The following is a 20986-nucleotide window of genomic DNA, read 5'->3' on the forward strand; positions in this document are numbered from 1 at the left end:
TCCCCAGCCTGTAGGTATGCTGCTGGTTCTTCCTCCCTTCTGGCGTGCCCACATCCCCCCACATCTTAGTGTCATCAGCAAATTTGAACAGGGTGCTTTTTACCCCCTCGTCCAAGTTGCTGATGACGATGTTAAATAGTGTGGGACCGAGTCCTGGGGGACCCCACTGCCCACGTCCTTCCAGGTTGAATAGGACCCGTCCACCACCACTCTCTGGTTGCGACCCTCGAGCCAGTTAGTGACCCATTTGACTGTGTAGGTGTCAACGCCACAGTCCCTTAGTAATGTAATAGGCTTCTTCATCCAAAATGTATGCTATGCTGAAAAAGGTGTTATCCATAACATGACAAGGGACTTCCTACAGCTTTGATAATACAACTCAAGAATGGGGGAGCTGATGGAACTACAGTTATTTCTCTACAGTATCTGCATCTGTAAGAGGCAAACAACAGAAAAGGAAAGAGAGCTGGAGAGGGACCTGCAGTGTGATTCTGAACATTTAGGTAATGTGTTGCCAGGAAAGAGGCTTGGACTGTGAACATGGATATTGTCTCCTGCTGTTAGATTCCTCCAGTGTTCTGTGAAACAGAATATTGTACATTCTTTGTAAATAAACAGGACCGCAAAGAAATACCTATCATCAGCATCTCCTGCGAGGATACCAAACTCTGGCTTGTACCAAAAGGGTTATATTATGTGGAGAGAGAGTGTTAATTAGTGAGCTGCCATTTATATTAATTGACTAAATAAACTACAAATACAAGCAAGAACTGTGGGACAGGATGTGCTCATTTAAATAAAAATCTCTGAGTAAGTTTTTATGCAGGCCTTTGGCTTCTAGCCAGCCACTAGTGTAATAAAATCATATACTTGGGCACACTCTGCGCAACTCCCTTATGTCATGCAACTAGCCCATTCTAGCCGGGTCTCCTACCTTCACAATGCTTTTTAAATCCTGCACGTACGTCCTCTCCGTCTCCAGAATTTCTTGGACAACTCTGTCGACGTACAAGAGCTTCGGACTCGTGGGTTCCGTAACCAGGGATATGGCACAGTTTTTGCTCATTCCTTTTGGTTCAGCTTTCCTTGGCATAGCTGGCCTTTTGTCAAAGCTTTCTTCTGTGTCCTCTTGCTCCACAGGTTTATTTCTGTGTAACTCACTGGAAAATCGCCTGGCTGGAATCAGCTCTAATTTTATAGCCCCAGCTTCTTTATCCTGATTAAACAACCCCAAATGGCTGTTTGAAACTAAGGTCATTCTGCTGCCAAAGGAACAGTGGCTATCCCTGGAGGAGGCAGATGAGGATGTGGAACTAAAGCTGACAGGGCGGTCGCTGTCTGACAGCTCCATGGTCTTTACTCCACAGTAGCGGAAAGGTTGGTTCTCCTCGTGCAAATCTTCCCTTGCTGTCTTGGGACCAGGACTCTCTGTCATAACTGGTAAGACATCAAGAGGCAAATGATAATCATCTAGAAAAGAAAATATTGTCATTGTCACTCATTCAGTGTAGCCATAGGGATCTTCAAAACCTTTTTTTTAAATTTAGGTATTTATTTGATTTATACGCCCCTCGTCCCAACATTGGCTCAGGGCAGCTTATGGTAAGAGAATAACACAACTTATAGAATGAGAGAACAAGAGAATAAAACAACTCAGATTATTAAAATAAAATCTAAAGAACTCTTCCCCCACAGCAATTCCCAAACAATATTCCAGCTTAAGCCTTGCTTACTAGACAGCTGCCCAAATAGGAAGGTCAAACAGTGCTTCCAAAAGATGATCAGGGTCTGGTGGGCCTCTAGAGTGAAGGAGCCCCAAAGCTCAGTAGGGACTGCCAAGAAAGACCTCCTACGTGTTTTCACCAAACAAGCTTGGTGCACTAATGGTCCTTGCAAAAGGCTGCTCTCAGCTGACCTCAGGAATTGCAGTGGGGCATAAGGGAGAAGACAGTCCTTAGGCATGTGTACAATTAAGCACAAAAAATAGCAGCAAAACTATTTTAAGGCAGAAGACAAAAAAACTCATGGTCTGGAGATTTGGAAGGCTCAAGGATTACTACTATGGTACAACTGCGATGTATTCCACCATTAGGTCAATTATTTCAACAGTCTAGTAGAAATGGAAAAAAAATTAAGATCAATTGGTGGTTTGGGGGTCTGCCTGAAAACACTTTGATGGTACTAATCATCTCTCATTGGGAATCTGAATGGCTTTCAAATAGAAATGTAGTTTGCATGAAGTAATGCAGAAGTCACAAGTTTAGGGAAAAAGAAATCAAAATAAAATATTTTATTGGGGTCAGTTTAACCTAAATTGAAATATTTCATTTTGCTGTTCTGACAGAAAATGTTCCTTTCCTGCGCAATAGAAAATCAACAGTTTGTTCTGCTTTAGTCAGAATCTCAGCTGGCTACATTTCATAAACCATGCTGGCAACTGGGATACTAAGTGGCAACTTCAGTGGACAAGCCAAGAAACAAATGCACTTGTAAAATGTCCTCTCCAGGTCAGGAATGAGGCAAACTGGCCATATAGCATGGGAAAAATTTAACGTTGATACCACTTATGCCACAAAACATAAGAGAATGCCAGTTTCATGGACCCCTTGCATGAACAAGTGCATTTCACTAATTTAAAAATATCATATTTCTCACATGTAATTTGCACCTTTCCCCCCAAAACCAGCTGGTGAAAATTGGAGTGTGAAACACAGCAGCTAATGCTGCCACCACTCTCCCACTGTCAAAATTCTGGACCTGCAGGGAGCCCCACAACAAGATGACATGGGCCTGTATGCTAGGTTAGACTGCCATGTGGGGTGGGTCTATGGCTCTGGATCTGTCACACTGAGTTTGACCTACTCAGGAGCCAGAGCACAGGGTCATACTCAGAGTGTGGCTTTGAACCTGGCATGCTGGGTCGGTCCGTGGGCCCCATCTGCTATGTAGGGGTGGCAACAGGCTTGGGAGCAGGCTCAACACCCTCACTGCTGCTACTCGCTTTCCAAAAGGAAAGATTTTTTTTTTCCTCTTCAGGCCTCCCTTGAAAAAAAGGTGTGTGTTATACAAGGAGCTGTGCTGTATGCAAGAAAATATGGTACATAAAGAAGGAAGAGGTTTGCTTTATCTCTATTATCTTGTCTGCATACTATATACATATACATACATATATATACACACACACATATATATATATACACACATACACATATATGTACACACATACATACACACACACACACGCATAAACACTTTCATGTGTATAAAACATGCTTAATAACATTACGCTAATATTATCATGAATATCATCATTGCCACTGTAAGGCAATACAGGTTTACAGTCAAAGTCTGTTCTCTAATGTGCATGAATAGTAACACTGATTAATAATTTGCTTATGCAATATAAAGTACGTTTTTCCCTAGAAAGACTGAGTTTAGCTCTCCTACTGTACATAGACTCAAATGTTTTCCCAAATGTATTCTTATAACCAAGAGGAGGATAGGACCCAAAATAATGCTATTTTACTTTTTGCTCTTTTTAGGCACATCATATATAACTTTTCCTGAACATAGTTTCTCGAATAAGGTTTTGCTTTATATTTCTATAAAGCACAAGACATTTTCTGCACAGAACTGTTTAAAATGAAGAATATAGTCAAGTTGATGTGCCCCATTTCAGAAGGAGATAGAAAAATGTATGCTTCCTTAATGCTCTGGATAGCAAACAAAGTATGCCTTTTTGTTATCAGCCCTGGATCACTTTTCAGGCTGTCAAAAAGCAGAGCACAGCAGTACAGACCTAGATCCTCTTGAAAAATGCACAGGATAAATAAGATAACAGGGATACCCTTCTGCTGACTTATCAGAAGATATATTATTAATAATACACAGCAAAGAACACCTGATTAACTGCACTTAGAAAACAAGAGGTTCCTGCTACATTCATTCACTTCATATTTTTTCTTTCTGTTTCACTGATACGTTGGCTGGTTTTCTGATAACTTGAAGGCAGTTTCGTTTATTAAAAAACAAAGCACCGTCTGGATCAATAAAACTGAAGTCATATTTTTTTTTTAAACAAGGATTCATAGCTAGAAGCTATAGGAAAATGTTAACATTGTCTTTTAAAATTTCCACAGCATTCTCTTTTCTTGTTATTCAACACATCCATAGCCTATAAACCCCCACCCCCTGCAAAAAAACAAGCACCGTTTGCAGTAGTTCAAACATATTTGCCCTTAGAAGCTAACATAAGTATGACCTTGCAAATACCAGGGCACCACAAAGCAACCCAAGTTTTATGTAGCACCACTTGACAACAGTTTATTCATCTTCACAAAAGACGTTATAAGTATACAAAAGTCGTATAGCCAACCTAGACATGCATAGCACCATACAAAAGTCAATAAGCCAACCTAGACATGCTTGAAACTGGCTCTAGGTTTGCATAGTCTACAAACTTCAGCAGGTTCACGAACTCTCAACTTGCTGTGAAAACCAGGAAACAGATTATTTTCCTGTGTTTTCATGTACTGTTATAAACATTCCATGCAGTGCCAACTCCTTCTAAATTTTGCTTTAATAGAAACATGAATCTAAGCCCTAATCAAAACTTGGATCTGAATGTCTCTAAACTTCTATCTATCCTATACGTATATCTAAGAGCCTTAGCACCACAACACCTTATTAAGCGCTTATAAATTTACCTTCACAAGATCATCCTAAGTTAAGAAAGTATTATCTTCTTTCTGGAACCAAGGAAGAGAGAGACTAAACAAGAATGTTTGCCAGAAAAGGTAGGAATTGAATCAAGTCCAACGCTATGATCCATTCAACGTTCGTTTGGTAGAGTTTAGATTTGGGTTCTGCGGCTTAGGTGCAATTCCACTGTAAATACCTCTTCTATTTCTTCCTTGGCAGCCTACATAGTACACCTATCAATTGATGTTAACAATGGTAAAATATTACCACCCCTCAAAAACAATTTTGGCTAACATCATCATAACCACAATGACTTCCTTTTACTGACTATGCTTTAGAGAGTACTGGCACTTTTTCAAAATCCTGCTCCCCTTGTGAATTTCTCTGTATTGCAAGGCAGACAAGTTTCTTTGGGTAGATGCGATATCTTTTATTAGACCAATTAAATGGTTGGAAAAAAATTCTTCTTTGCAAGCTTTTGGTCACCCTTCTTCAGGCATAGGAAGAGTCTGTTGGTATTTGTGCGCTCTCCTAGATAGAACGTAATCTGCGTAACGAGCAAATTCATTACTCAAGCACGCTGAAAGCCTCATTTACAGAGCTGCTTAGCCCCGTACAGATTTCAGTGACAACCTTAGGAGGTCAGAACACTCCATACCTCTGAAAAATCAGGCTCTAATCTTACAGTTTACGCAATAACAGATCCTGTAAGGTCCTCTAACAAGCATATACTAATAAGTGTTGTAATGTTAAAATGTATATTTGGCCCAGGCATTACTTGTTATTTTGTTAGACGTTTTCTTTAATGAATCATTTGCAATAACAATTCAAGGTTCAAATAAAGGTACTTAATCCACAATATGAAAATATACAAACCTTGAGATTTGCACGCTTTAATTTAGAAATAACAGTAATTATTTGTTAGCTGGCACCAGAAGCTATAATTACAAGTGTGTCAATGCTCACAAGAAAATGTGCTGCAAGAACAAGATTTTTCTTGTTTGTATCTTTCCATGAATTTAAGCAGAAGGTAGGCCAGGTGGCACCTTAGATACTAACTGGTTCAGAGATGCATGAGGTTATATAGGAAACAGTCTACTTCATCAAATGCTATTAATGGACTTGCAGAAAGAACGCATTTAAAATAGAGAGAGGAATTTGAACTTCCTCTTTTGCCTGGCTTACTCCCTGTGAAACAACATGCAGGAAATTGGCACTTCACAACAGGAGAGAACTAACTAATAAAAATAATGACGTACATCTTCTGTAACAGTGCAAGGGTAAAAGATATATTAAGATTGCATGTAAAACAAATATTTTACCTATACTGATGTTTTCTATATGCACATAGCAATCATTTGTCCCTTAAATGTGTCAAGCACCTTCAACAATTTTTTAGTAAATACACAATTTTCTCTGGGTTTCTATAGTTGTATTTACAGTAACTATAAAAGTCTTTTCATTTTTGCTTAAAACTTTATAGTCTAAAAAAAGTTATTTATCAAAATATGCAGTAGTATAAGGCAGTTCAAGATTTCTGTAAAAAGTAAACCTTTATATAATGACTTTATTCTTCCATATTGCTTATTACATTTGATGCATGCAGGCATACTCTATGATCAGCAACTTGAAAGTCAATTTGCTACTTGTAATTAGTACTGTTTTCTTTCTGTTGATATGAAAATTAAAGTTAAAATCCACATTTACCAAAAAAAAGTGTTCACATGTTCTGAAAACTTAGTTGAAAAAATGGTAATTCCTTAGTTAGATAATGGTAATTCCTTCAATTCTTAGTCATAATTTTATTTTAAAGTTTTTCATAATAAATGAAACTTGTTCAGGCTGACTGTGCAGTTGGCAGAATTCGTTAGTAAAACTTCTGCTTACAAATGAAAATTCAAAGAGAACAACTCAGAATTAAAAAACACAGATGCAGTCCAATTGCATGGTTGAAAAACAAGCACAATTAAAACAAACAGTCTGCAAAGATGCTTCCATGTTATTATTAAAAATCATTTCCCCAAATATATTTCCTTCTTTATACATTAGTACATTGAAAACCACTGCTTTATAGAACGACCACTTGACTTTTTTTTTTAAAAAGTATTCAAGTCAACTAAACTTTTAGCTTTGATTACATTACTGATTGCTGAACAGAAATACACATGCACATGAACACAGCAAAGTCTACTTGGTAAATATTGTCACATTAGAGAGACAGCATTTGCAGCAAAAAACCCCAAAACACAACAAAAAACACCCTTGATATTATGGATTCAGTCTTAACCCTTATGTACAATAGCTACCCTGTACTTTAACTGAACTTTGAGCAAAAAAAAAATCCCATCTATTAGAGATCATAAGACAAGAACAAACAAAATCCATCAACTAGCATGCCTCCATTTGTCCAATTAATCTCCCCATTATGCCATATTTAACACAGAATAGCATTCTGTCATATCAAAGCATGCTAACGTCCCAGAACATTGTTGCAAGGGAAAATCCTCTGCGACAGTATCTCACCACTGTGGAATGTCTCTGGCTCCTTGCACAGAGAATGAACAAGTTGCTCTCTATCCCATAAACACTCCCCAAACAACACACAGCCTACCTGTGTAAAAGAGGATTAAACACACCTTCTCCCTTCAGCTGTTCGACAATTACCTCATTGGGCACTCAGGTAAAATGAGACGCTCTTGCTAGTCTGCACAGCTCCTTAGGCAGGCATATTGCATGAGTCAGCTTTTATCTACCAAACCTCTAAACACAAAGGCTTCACAGAAACCTGATTCACAACTTTCTCACTGCTTTTTCCCAGTGCACCGGCTACAGTCTTCAGCATCGCTAAGAGCCTTAAATGAAACATGACATCATTCAATTCAGGAACAGGACAATAGGCACCACTGTGGGTGCCTTTAAAATGCACGCTTCACTGAGCAACACCCTACAACTTCCATTCTTTCAAGCACCAAGCTGTAAAAATATTACATACTGTACAGCTCCACAGCATTTCTTATTTTGCATCTCTTGATTTGCTAGACAATGCTGATAAGCATGCAAAATGAACCAATCATTTAATGAATGGTATTGTGAGATATAGTATATGTAAAAGATCTCCTGTAAATCTGTGACTCTAAATAAAATTACATCTTATAATGATTTTATACAGCAAGTCTAGGGAAACGTTCCAAGTTAGTTGGTAAAATGTTGTCAATTTTAAAGCAAAAAAAATAAAAGAGCTTTTTTAGAAAATCAGGATTAAAACCAGAAACAACTGCTCATTGATGAACTGTGGTGGGACAAAGTAGAACAAAAAGGAGCATGTTTACAGAAAAGGTACAGGAAGAAAGAAAAGAAAGATTAGATCTTTATTAAACTTGCTCCTAACATTTTTACAAGGGCAAAAGGGCATAGCCCTACTAGGTGCTGGGCATCCCTTCTCACTAGAGACTGAAAGTTTGAAACCCTGCTCCTCCACCAGAGCATCTCTTTGATGGCCTAGCACAACACAAACTGGTCCACATTCTGTAGCAGGGTGAAGAAAGGTGAAAGGAGTAGAGAGAGAGAAGAAAAGGTGAACAGGTGAAAGAGAAAGAAGAAAAGGCAAAGAGTAGGAAGTAAGATAAAGATAAAGGGCTAGAAATTATAAATGCAGAAACATCAAAGCAGGAAAAGAAGCAAAGTTACAAGTCACAAAGAAAAGATAAAAGACACCATGAGTGAGGGGAGAATAAGACAAAACACTTTAGAGAATATAGCCAGGTATGTTCTGTTGCATCTCCATTGCTGCCCTTTAATATAACTTGTTTGACTCTTATTTTGAAAAGGGAGAAGAAATGAAGAAGAATTTCATAGATTTCATTGACATTAGGGCTGGAAGGGACCTTGGAAGATCATCAGCTCCAGCCCCCTGCCCCAGGGGCAGGAAGTCAGCTGGGGTCAAAGGATCCCAGCAAGATAAGCATCCAAATGCTTCTAGGAGAAGAAATGGTGCATTGTTTTTCTCTCCTGTGCACATTGCCCATGACCAGAATGGTCTTCTGCTTTAATTCCATTCTCCACTTTGACCCAATCTTAGTTTGACAGTCTGGTTACTCTATTCTTGACCCTTCCGTTCCTTACAGTCAATGCCCGCGCTTTGCTTTTCCTTAGATTGCCTGTGAGGTCTACAGTACAACTCTTTCTCTGATTCTAGCTGCACTAGTTAATGAACACTTCAGAGTGAATGGCATGCTAACAGGTTGACCTTGCACTGGTCTACTAGGGTTGCAGGCACTCTTCCAGATGGGAAAGCAGAGGAAAGCTGAAAAGACGGGTACATCATAATCAGTGATCTGGGTTTTCCATCTGCTGCATAAAAATGTGGTAAAACATGGATTTTCTCCTTTAAAGGAGAAAAAAGAGGATTTTCTCATTTAAAGGGGAAAAAATGTGGGAAATCACAGGTTTTCTGTTGGAGGCTGGCAGAGTTCAGCTCAGGCTGGTTGGGGAGTGGGATGCATGTGGCCAGCCAGGCAGCAGTGGAAAGCAGCTCCCCACTACCTGCAGGTAAGTCTTTGTGGTGGAGGACATACATGACATATTGGGGAGGGGGTGGAAGAGGTGATGTGGGGGGCAGAGGGAACAGACTGAGGCAGCCACAGTGAGGGAGGGGAGTGGGGAAGGGTTGGCGACTGGGGCTGAGGGTGTTGGGAGGGAGGGGCACCAGCAGGGGCAGGGGGAGCCATGGCTTGGGAGTGAGGGACAACAGCATGGGCAGGGCACCAGCATATCAGGGCTGCTCAGTGCCGCAAAACAGTGAAGGAGGGACAGCCACAGATGGACCCGCTTCCTAGTGAACGAAGGCACCAGGGAGAACTCTGATTTTCTATAATAAAAAACCCCAAAATCAAACGTCAAAATATACAGGTATTTAGAATTTAGTTTATTATATTGATTGAGGTACTGTTAAACTTCCAACTTGTTTTAAAAATGTAAATATATCAATAAAAGATTGTGCTCAACCGATACCTATATATCAGTGTTTTATTTTAATCATGGAAAAATGTGGATTTTGGGTTTTTTAACCAAAGACCTTTGAATTCTTTGTCTGAGAATTTGGGATTGTAAAACAGAGAAAACCAGGATTGCTGGTCATAATGATGATCTTTCACTCACATGCTAAAAGAGATGGCACATTGTAATGGGGCAAAGAGAAGGCAAATGGGCTTCCGGACAGCACCACCAATTCTTTGGAAGGACAATTAAGAAGGTTCTTACGACAGCAGATCCATCACTGGTCTGCATAAAGTGGAGCTTTAAAACCATCCTTATGCTTAAAATTCACTCATTCTCCTTCATCAAATGACCTTGCCTCCATTTTGATCCTTCCTAAACAACACATGTCCTAAAAATAAAGCCTTTCATAGCAATTCTGAGTTAAAGAAACAAAGTGAAAACACATGGCTATGAGTCATTGCCATGAATCAGTTTCATCTGGACCTTCTATGCTGCCAGGATAAAGGTCCTTTAAGTCTAACCTTATAGATCAATTGCTTGTGAGCCATGTGGATACCAGCTAAACTGTATCAGCACTAAAAAACTGTGAACTCAAATGCTGAAAAAACAGCAGGCTGAAAAGAAGAACCTCAAAACATACAATTCTAATTATTATGACAATCTCATGAGTTTTAGATGCTTGGGATAAGAAACACTGTACTGCACATATCTCTGTGCCTTGGTTTCCTCTTGCACCCTTTGCTTTTCTCGTCTTACTTGGTGGTAAATATTTTTGGGCTGGGGTTCTCTTTTGCTGTATATGCATGCAATGTCCAGCCTTGCTTCTATGAGCCACTGTTATACCAATTAATAATACTGGACTCAACAAAAGTGAAAAGGCTTCTGATCCTCCACCAACTTTACTGAGATTCTGATATTAGGGCCCAGTTCAGAAGTAATGAGTTGGGGGAGGCAGGAGGATAGGGACGGGGCAAGCAGATAATGAAGCTCCCTGGTTCTCAGTCATTCCATATGGGCAAAAAAAAGGTAAAAGCTGTAAGGAAGCAGATATAAATTTCTGCCACGGAAAAAACTGACAGAAGAAATAAGGGACCTGGAACCAGCAAGGAATAGGGTGCAGCCAATCTTTTTTCTGTTGTACATGTCTCTCTCCTTTCCCTCTGCACATACCTGTTCCTTTCTACTATTTGCCAAATCTCCTTTTTCCTTGCCAACCAGTTGAGAATCATCCTATATGGCAGGTTTCTCCAGTATAAGATCTTTGGCCACTTTAAATTCACTTCACGCTCAGTCAACATGACCCTTAAATATTTATGTTAATAAAATCCATAGGTCCATAGAAATGGCAGAAAATGTAGACAACTGGAATACTTCATTGTTTTCCTCTCTTCCCTGCTTTAATCTGCATTGTCTCAGAGGGGTAACCTGGTTGTTTTGTTTTGTTTTCTGTAAAGCATTCAGACCTTTGGGTCCAAGTGCTGTAAAGACTGTTTATTAATAAATCATTGCATCGTAACAATATTACATTATTTGTTTCAAATCAAAAGCTAGGTTTTATAAACTTAGCAAACTAAATTTACAGTTGAGAGCTGATGTCATATTGTAAGTCATGATTATCTAAGAAATTACTTAAGAAAGATGTTCCCTTAGCAATATTTAAAATGCACATAACGCAACCAAAGAGTACACTCAGGCTGAAGTTCTTCTGGAGGACATTCTGACATCTTTACTGAAAATGCAGTGTAATGTATTAATAACTCCCTGCAATGCAGTAGCTATTTAATCTGTATACACTACTGCAGAGTCCTAGCAAAAGAAACAACCTATCACATGCTGCTGATGCACTGCAACGCAAGTAAAGTACATATCTCTAAAACTCTATTTACAGGCCTTTCAAAGTATGGTTCATTTTCCCTGTGAAATTTATTCTGGACTTGCAAAATAGAAAAAAGAAAAAAAAGGAAAAAATTATCATCACATCTGCAACCCAGATTACACAAAACCATTCTGACAGAGGCACAAATGTAGGAATAAACACATCATTCTTCTTCCTAGATGGGATAACAATACAGTTAGGAAAGATTTGACATTTCTTTCTTCCTAGACTGGCATTTAGTGCAAAGAAAGAGTAACAGCAAGATGTCTGACAGCATGCTGCTTGAATTCTTAATAAATATAGTTTCATAGTTAGTAGGGTTGGAAGGGACCTGAGCAGATCATCAAGTCCAACCCCCTCCCATGGCAGAAAAGAGTACTGGGGTCAAATGACCCCAGCAAGGTGTTCATCCAGCCTCCTCTTAAACACCCCCAGGGTAGGAACAGCACCACTTCTCTTGGAAGTTGGTTCCAGCTCCTAGCCGCCCTGAAAATGAAGTAGCGCCTCCTGATGTCTAGTCTGAATCTACCCTCTGCCAGCTTATGACCATTATTTCTAGTCACTCCTGGTAGTGCTCGGGGGAACAGGGACTCCCCCAATGCCTGCTGCTCCCCCTCAGCCTTCTCTTGTGGAGGCTGAACAGGTTCAGGTCCTGTAGGCTCTCCTCATAGGGCCTGCCCTGCTGCCCCCTGATCATGTGAGTATATGTGAGTATATGCCACGTGTTTTATCCAATTGAATTAATGGTTATTCTCCTTTATTCACAATACTATTCCTGGTGCTTAACACAAAACAGGGAAAGGAACTGTTAACACAATCCTAAATCACATCACAACACCATCTTAACTATGTGGGGACATAGTTCCTTTCTTCCATTCGTTCCTCCCTTGATCAGTTGGCTGCTCTAAGCAACAGCTCTGTCATGCCAATAAACCATGGTTTTCTGTGGCTAAGTACGAAGTCAAAAAGCTCAATGCTAAATTGATTCAGACTTTGCAGGTTAGTCTAAGCTCTGTAGATTGAACCAATAAACAGGTAAACAGAGATTCATTTTTGATTCTGCAAATGAAGGCACATGCCTGCAGTGGCCCAGGCCAGAAGCTAGGGGGCACTAAAGCACGCTTACCTGCTTGGCTGGAGCAGCTAGACCCACCCTACAAGAGGAGCTTGTGGAAGTGCAAAGTATCCTGGGACGCTGGGGGACTGTGAGTTAATTTGAATCTTGAGGGGATCTGGGACAAAAGTTCAATAAACCTATTTAACCTAAATCAGTTAAGTTCAATACTACATACATCCAGGTTTATCTTAAACTGGTTTTCGCCATTTTGAACGTGGTTTATGAACTTCTGTTGTATTACAGATTTGAACCAGTTTCTGATCACTTATACCAGGTTATGTATAATTTCTATCCGTAGTCTGGATGTTCAAATTCATTCCAAACAGGCTAAAATGCTGCTAAAGTTCATAACCTCTCAGGCTCAACTACAGTAGCACTGGCAAATTGGAATTCTGCCTGTTGTCACTCTAAATATAACACAACGCATTTGGTCCTCTAACAGGACTATTCTATTTGTTTCTTAGATTAAATTAATTCTTGGCTGCAAGGAGAAATTTGAGACTTTTAGGTGTAGAATAATTAACCATTTCTATAAAGGCATGCACCTTTTCAATAACTACATTCAGTAGCTTTAAAATAATTCTTAAGCAGAACAGTTACACTTTGTAAAAGTCATTCAAACATGCCACGATGAAAATGCTACTATATTTACTTGAATCAAGTAAACATGTGGGGGGGCTTTCCCCCCACAATCATCATGGGGGAAAAAGCCAATTATCTTACATTTGCATAAAAAGAAGCCTCATTACATACATTGTCTATCACTGTCTAAAAGCAGCATGGGCTCAGTAATGGAAGCCAACTATGACGCTGATAAAACGCAGCCAACACCTGAGCATAACTATAAAACACAGAGAGCACATGGGACAAACATACTGATGGGGGTCTACTAAAAGGATAGGTTAGTGTAGCCCACTTGAATAAGATATATGGTAGTGCCCATTGCGTGCAGTCCCACTCAGCACCAACTCTTTTTGAAGTCATTGTGAGTCATCACATTTAACATATTTTTTCTTCCTCTTCACTCCCACAGCTGAGCTGCACCTTTTTATCCTATTTCCAAGGAGTCCAGTTTCTTCACCAGCCTTAAATGTCTGGCAAATATCACCAAACAGGGCCCAAAACAGTTCACCTGGAATCCCTGTTGGCCTCACTAAGCCTGCCACTTATGATTATTATGGCCCCACCTTCCATGAGGTGGAGCCGGATCAGGTGTCCCTGTGCCTCATCTGCATATAAATTTTGGAGGATTCCAGGACTCATGACAAGAACACCCAGTTCCAGTCATGAGTGGGGGCTAATTGACACATGGATCCCTTGTGTGTGGGGGGGGCAGTATCAAGAGTTCTGTCTCTGTCTCTCCTTTTGGCTTTGGACTAATACCATGCATTAGAGATGCACTGATACATCAGTGTGATATCAGATTGGTACTGATATAAAGAAAATTGTCTGTATTGGAAATCAGCCCGATGGGGCTGATAATTTGGCTGATAAATGCCTATGTGCGTGTGCAACTGCAGGCCAGCACTCAGGCAGCAAGGAGCACAGTCTGGCAGCATGGAAAGCTGCCTCTGTAAGTCCATTGTGGTGAAAGAGGTGGGGGGGAGGGAAAGGGCACAGGAGGTGCAGAGCACAGGACAGATGCATGGCTCATTGGAGGGAGCTATCACTGCTACACACACCTCAGGAGGGCACGGGAGGTGTGTGCCCCTGGATCTGCATGGGTCAGGGTGGGGCAGGCGAGCTGCAGCTGCAGACTAGAGCCAGGGCTGTGATGGATTCTTTTTGCCAGGGGCTGGGCTCGGGACAGGGGCTATGGAGGCAGTTGTAGCAACCCCAAATTTCATTGTAGCTGCCTCCTATTCCCACCACCGCCACATACCAGGTGTAGCCCTGGTACTTCCAGGTACGTGGGGGGAAGCGAGGGTTGAGCCAGTCAGAGCCAGGGCTGCACTGGATACATGGTGGAGGCAGTGCTGGGAGGGAGCTACAGCAAAATTTGGGGTAGTGGCAGCCCCTACATAGCCCCTACCCCAAGCCCAGTGATCCCCGGCACAGCCACGATTCCAGCCTGCAGCTGTAGCCCACCCCACCCCACTCCATGCAGATCTGGAGACACACATCACTCTTGCCCTCCTGGGGTGTGTGCAGTGGCAGGAGCCACCCCCCTGACAAGCTGTGGCTCTGTTCCATGCCCTGCCCTACCCCACCCCACCTGGGCTGGGCAGCACCTGCCCCTGTCCCCTCCCTCACCACGGGAAGGGGTTGATCTGCTCCCCCATGCCCCTTCTCTCCCCCCTCCCCTTCCACCACATCAGACTTACCAGCTGGAGGCAGCTTTCCATGCCATATCAGAAATTGGATCAATATCAGCTGATATGCCTCCTTAAAACAAATCAGATATTGGTATGGGCCCCAAAAATCTCTACTGGTGCATCCCCACCATACATTGTTTGTACTCTATGTAAATTGGTACAAAAGTGCTGCTTGAAAGTGTGTTTATGGAATACCTGTGGTAAAACTTGCAGCAGTTCACAAAAGGTAAACTGCATCAATGCTGGATGAACTAAGTCTATGGGTACCTGTTATAATTGTCCTATATACAAGTAACTACAGGTATGTTTATTTAAAGGACAGTTTTTTCAAATTTGTCCCTCACTTCCATATGAGTAGGTAAAGCAGGGTCTTCCAGTAAAGTGGGGCAGGGGAAGGAGCTGTAGAGGGAGGAAGTTGGTAGGGGCCAGAGACCGAGGGAGCTACCTGACCCCCTCCTCCGCTGATTTATTTACCTTGCTGTAGCAGCAGGAGAGGGACATATTCAGGATAACCCTCCAGTAATTAGATTCTATGCCTGGACAATTATAACAAATTTACATATTTTCCATACATAGAATCTAATTATTGCTGTCTTATATTTAGGGTCATATTATATTCAAGTAAATACCGTATTAATCTAAAACTCCCCTCCAACATTCTACACTGGAGGAATTCACAAGTAGAAATATCCAGTATAACAACAAAATTTGTTACCAGCATTACAAACATTGCATTTAATACTGTTCACGTCAAGCTCTTCCACCCCAAAAAAGGCATTCATACCTAAAGAAGCACATTGTCCAACAGGCAGTTCATTGAAAGAGCTACCTTTCTGATCAAAAACCTGGACTGAGAGCAAAGGCAATGTTCAGAGGAAGAATACAGTATATTAAAAGATGGCCTTTATTTCCAGATAAATTATTTCACATATTTGTTCTTGAACTGGTGGCACTGGAAGTTAAGGAATACAGTTGGACTTGTACTAACAGATGTTTGCATTTAAAATAATTAACACAAACCACCACACCTTTCCTCTGAACTTCCTGTCTAATTCTAACTTGAACCAAAAAACAACAATATTCACTTATTTTTAGGAAAGGAATTTTTAAATCACAAACAAAAAAGCCCAGAAATATGGATTCTGTTCCATCATTGTGACACGCTAGCTCCATTACCTGGGGTTAGTCCTTATACCTTCCCTATACCTAATCAACTGAAAGGCAATGATGTTTTTCATGGGGGTGCTATGATCATAAACCACTTGAGTCAATGACTGATAAATGCCATTAATGTTTGCAAATAACCACAGGAGTTTTAGAATAATGGATGCTAAAATGGGAAGGTCAAAGTGGTACATTTCTATAGCAAAAAATTAACAAAAATTGTCAAGCTTTTGCCAATAAGAAAAATGTTGAGTAAGATTATGCAGCATTCCAGTGGACGACATGTAATTTTAAATAGCAGCTATGCCTGGGCAGTTTGTTTGCAAGCCATTACAAAAATTTAAAGGAGCAAGTTCAAAAGAACACAATGGACTTGTGTTCTTCTCATTCTGCTCCTCCCACAGCGGTAGGTGGGTACTTTATACAAGCTTCATCCAGAAAACTAACAGCCAAATAGCAACAAAGTAGCTGGCCAGAGCAGAGGGCCAAGCTGATCTCAGTATTAGTTACACAAAAACAGCAGCTCGTTAATCATCTGCTGTATCTACCCTGCCTCCGGTTGCGCTAGCCAGCACTGCCATCAAAACATGCCCCACCCACTCGTTTCCACTCAGTACATGCCCAATGCTGAAAAAACAACTTGTCGTTGCTTTCTGGCCTGTGCCCAGCACTACTTTCAGGCTCCCAGTCTTTGGCATGCAATGAGAGCAATGTCATTTCAATGGTGAGTGGGTGATTTTCTTTGGCTTGCACTGTGTAGGAGCAAGCAAGTGGAGCCTGTTTTCACAGCTCTACTCCATGGCACCACCCAACAGTCTAACTTTGCCCTGTGCCTTTCAGTCAAAGGCAAGCCATCAACCTTTTGTCCACGTTGGTTCTGGAACATCTCTTTCAACACCTCGGCTTGCTCCTTAAATCTACTCACTTTCTTCCATTGTCATTGTTGCTGAGCTTTAAGGTGTCACTCAGCATCACAGAGGCGTACTCAGAGAGATGAAGTGAAGAAAACGTGCACAGGATCACTCTAAAGAAGTTGCTTTGAAAGAATCTATAACTACATGCAATACCACAGAGCGCACTATTACTGTTTTACTACTACTATTATTGCTTGCAAGCAAGTCTTTGAGAACGTTCCTTATGGAGAAACCACACCATCTTCTCACAGCTCTGCACTCACCTATTCTAGCAAAAAAAAACAAGAGCAAGAAAGAAAATAGTCTCAGAAGATCCCTGTAGCAGATGGAATTAGTATTTACAGCACTGAATCAACAGTTTCCAAATCAACCTTTTCATTTCTAAGATGAAGAGCTCCAAAATTCATGCATCAAAGGCAACAAGCTAAAAGATAAAAATCCCAGATCAGGAATCCTAAACCGAGCACTGAATGTAAAACTCAGGAACTGCAGACTGACTCATTCTGTCACATGTCGTCTTCTGCACTTTCTTCTTACAAAACAGTAATCATCCTATTTCTGTAAAAAATACCTCGTATATCTTCTATGTGGGGACAACACCCCTCCTTCGCAGAAAGCTACAAATGTTATGGTCCTAAAAGCTTTCATTCTGTAGCATTAATGGGGAAAATGGGCAAATGTTTTAGTAAAACTTTAACAGCATAAAAAACACTTCTCCCCCCAACCCTTCTATTTGGAAAGTTAATAAAATGGTCCTGGTTCTTGAAAGTTCTAGGGGCAACCAGATCAGACAACATTTTTCAATCCCAGAAAAAAATAAAAACAAAAACACACAACTAGGAAAGAGGAAAAGGATCAGGACACTTTTAAATTATGTTATTCAAGAAAATGCATCACTACAATTTGTAAGAAGTTTTAAAGAGAAAGTTAAAATATTGAAGAAAAGATATTATGATATTCCTAAACCACCTTCTCTCTCTGCTTCTTTTATTCCACCAATAATTATAGTGCTTGTGTATTATTGTCAGACAAGTTTTGTTGGATAAATGTGATATCTTTTATTAGGCCAATTAAATAGTTGGAAAAAACTGTTCTTTGCAAGTTTTCAGGTACAGGAGTGTGTTTTATTGTCACACTCTTTAAACACTGTACAAACATTTTTTTTTAATTGGAAAGTCCAAATACCCCAGCCATCACTGGATATGTAAATAGTAAATAATATTCATGTCTACCATTGCACTCTGATTGCATTTATAGATAATTACATTCAGTAAATAACTTGGAGAGAAGCATCCCCAAATTCTGTTTTGAGCAGACAGATAAAAATCAGCTTCTGCTTAATTGCCAATTAAATACCTTCTTCTTAATAGATTCCTCAAGGTGCATTTATTTGTTACAGTTTCCCCCTTCACATGAAATATTCTTAACTGACCTTCCCAAACAAAGTTTAACACTATTCAGAAGTTTTACTGGCTTGGTTTAGCATCTTGTTTTTTGTGGTTTGGAAGGTGCAAATCTGTCATTTTTTAATAGACTATACCCAAACCAAAATCCCAGATCCAATATCCACAGCTCTAAAATGTGGAGGAGCTCAGCTGGGAGCATAAGTATCATGGTCCGGGCTAATCTCTGAAAAATATGAAAAGGATGTACTTTGTCCTTTGCTGTTTCAGCTTCAGGATCTGCTATCCAGCAACCAGACGGTTCGATCTTTTTTGTCAGTTGCATTCTTAAATAAAAGTCAAAGGTTACGCAACGACATCCTACTCAAATACAAACGATTAGCTAATTCAAGCTACCACTGGTATTTAAGAAGTGCTCCCATTACTTACCTATGAGCATTGTTCCTTAAAAAACAAAAAAATAAAAACCAACTCAATAAAAGCAACATTTTCTTTTAGACCTCAGCTTAAGATAAAATGCAAAATCATAAATCTTCATTTAAGTTCCTGAGTCTTGACAACGTCTTTCCTTCATTTCAAATGGAGTTTTCTATCTTGCCCTTCTAGTCTGAGACAGACATCCCAGTGTGGAACTTGTATACTAGAAAAGAAAGAAAAATAGTCCTTCCACTTTCTCTTGTCTTCTGCAGTAAGAGTGCTGAGCTGCAAAACCTCCCTAGGGCATACACCACCTACAACTGAGACGGGTAAAAACAACTTGTTGCAGACTGTGTACCAAGAACAGAAAAATCCTTTTCTTCCTCTACTTACTACTCCCACACTCCCTCAAAATGCACAGTTAGGAGGAGACTACAAGTTTAAAATCAGATTCTCTCATTCTGTCCAGACATACTTAGAGCTATCAGACTTTTCATTTCTGAACAATGCTGCACATTCTCTATTGAGCTCTGAAGCACAGTGAAACTCTGGGAGGCCACTATGTTGGTATTATTTCACTGAGTACAGCCTGTTACCACAGCTATTAGCTGGCATACTCACTTTTCAAACCTCAATCTCTCTGGAAACCCTGGGCTACCATTATTTTATTACAAAGAGCCACATGTTAAAAGGAGTAGTGGGCTTTCCCCTTTTTATTCCCTTTTGCTTTAAAAATAATACACTTATCTCTGTATCATCTATGCAGGGTCTCTTTGAAAATCTCCTTTCTTTCACAATACATGCATAGAAAGCATTTAAACCTTTTTTTTTTTCTATATACCGAAAATTTTATTGGAAAAGGTTTTTTAATCCTAACATTTAAATCAGTGGCAGAAAGAAAAACAGTTTATGTTAAATAAATATCTAACTACATGGTTTTGCTTGGAAGTAGTGGTTTATACAACCTGTTCATAGGATTTATTCCTTTCTTTTCAAGGAAGTTGTATCCCATCTGGCAGAACATGTATTTTTAATTAAAAATATAAGCTAGCATTTTTCCTTGCATAGTCATCTTTCTATTAAAATTCCACCATAACCAGTGAGGATACCGATCCATTTCAAAACGGTATTTCTGCAAACACCAATAAGTACTGAATACTATCAATCACAGCATTTGCCATGTTTTCCTGTAACACAATTATTCCAAAAGAAAGCAAAACTGTTCATTTTGCTAGTCACTGCCTTTGGGTATAGGATTGAGTTACTGTAGTTTCAACTATGAAGTTCTTTCAGCTATCTAAACAATAAATTAAAATGCCTGCTAATTAAAAATCAGACTCAAAATATGTTAACAACTTTAAAACTATGCACTGAACTTGCCAATTATAGATTAATTACAGGACACTTTCAAAACTAGTGAAATATTTTTGGGTAGCATTCCATTCCTAGTGGAACTAGAGCAGAATGCTTTCTAAACAGCAACAAAGGCTTCCAGCACTAAAAGCTTGGACATCATACAACAAGGAGAGCCAAGCTGACCACGGTCATAGTGTTGCTGCTCCCATGGTAACTGTTGCACTGCTTTGAGCTGTGGTCAGATACAGCATAAAAAGCCTAGGAGCTTCATGGCTAGACAGTAATATGCATATTTTACAAGGGAGAACTGAACACACAACTGTTGTATAACCAAAATCTGCTACCAGACACAGCAAAGTTATTCCTATAAGACTGAAATAATTTGTAAAGAGGATTATTATACTTACATCACAAACATTACCAAGGAAATATTCCCCTGTAACTCTGCCATACAGATTAGGGCTATGCAAAGCTTCGGTAGCTGAATCAATTCAGAGGAGATTCAGCCCTATTCAGCAACCAAATCTCCAATTCCAAATCAAACTGGGAGACCAATTACAAGCTCCAAAACAAATTGGAAGCCTCCAAACTGATTCAGAAAAGATTTGGTGCCCCTTTGGAGATTCAGCCATAGACTAAACAGGCAGCAGTCCTCACCATGCTGGACACAGATGCCCCCAACTTGTAAGTCGATTGGGATTGGGGTTGGGGGAGGGAAGGGTGTG

At 40.1% G+C, this 20986-nt stretch overlaps 1 protein-coding gene across 1 annotated transcript in view; it reads right to left on the bottom strand.

The window, feature by feature from the left end:
* PLEKHG1 (pleckstrin homology and RhoGEF domain containing G1) overlaps positions 1–20986 on the bottom strand; it is a 151295-nt gene that overhangs the window by 79176 nt on the left and 51133 nt on the right. Inside the window, exon 2 of the mRNA XM_019550081.1 lies at positions 935–1470. Coding sequence (XP_019405626.1) covers positions 935–1470 — 536 coding nt within the window. The remainder of the gene's footprint in view (positions 1–934; positions 1471–20986) is intronic.

Source organism: Crocodylus porosus, unplaced genomic scaffold, assembly GCF_001723895.1.
Source record: "Crocodylus porosus isolate Cpor-Errol unplaced genomic scaffold, CroPor_comp1, whole genome shotgun sequence".
In the NCBI taxonomy this organism is placed as follows: Eukaryota; Metazoa; Chordata; order Crocodylia; family Crocodylidae; genus Crocodylus; species Crocodylus porosus.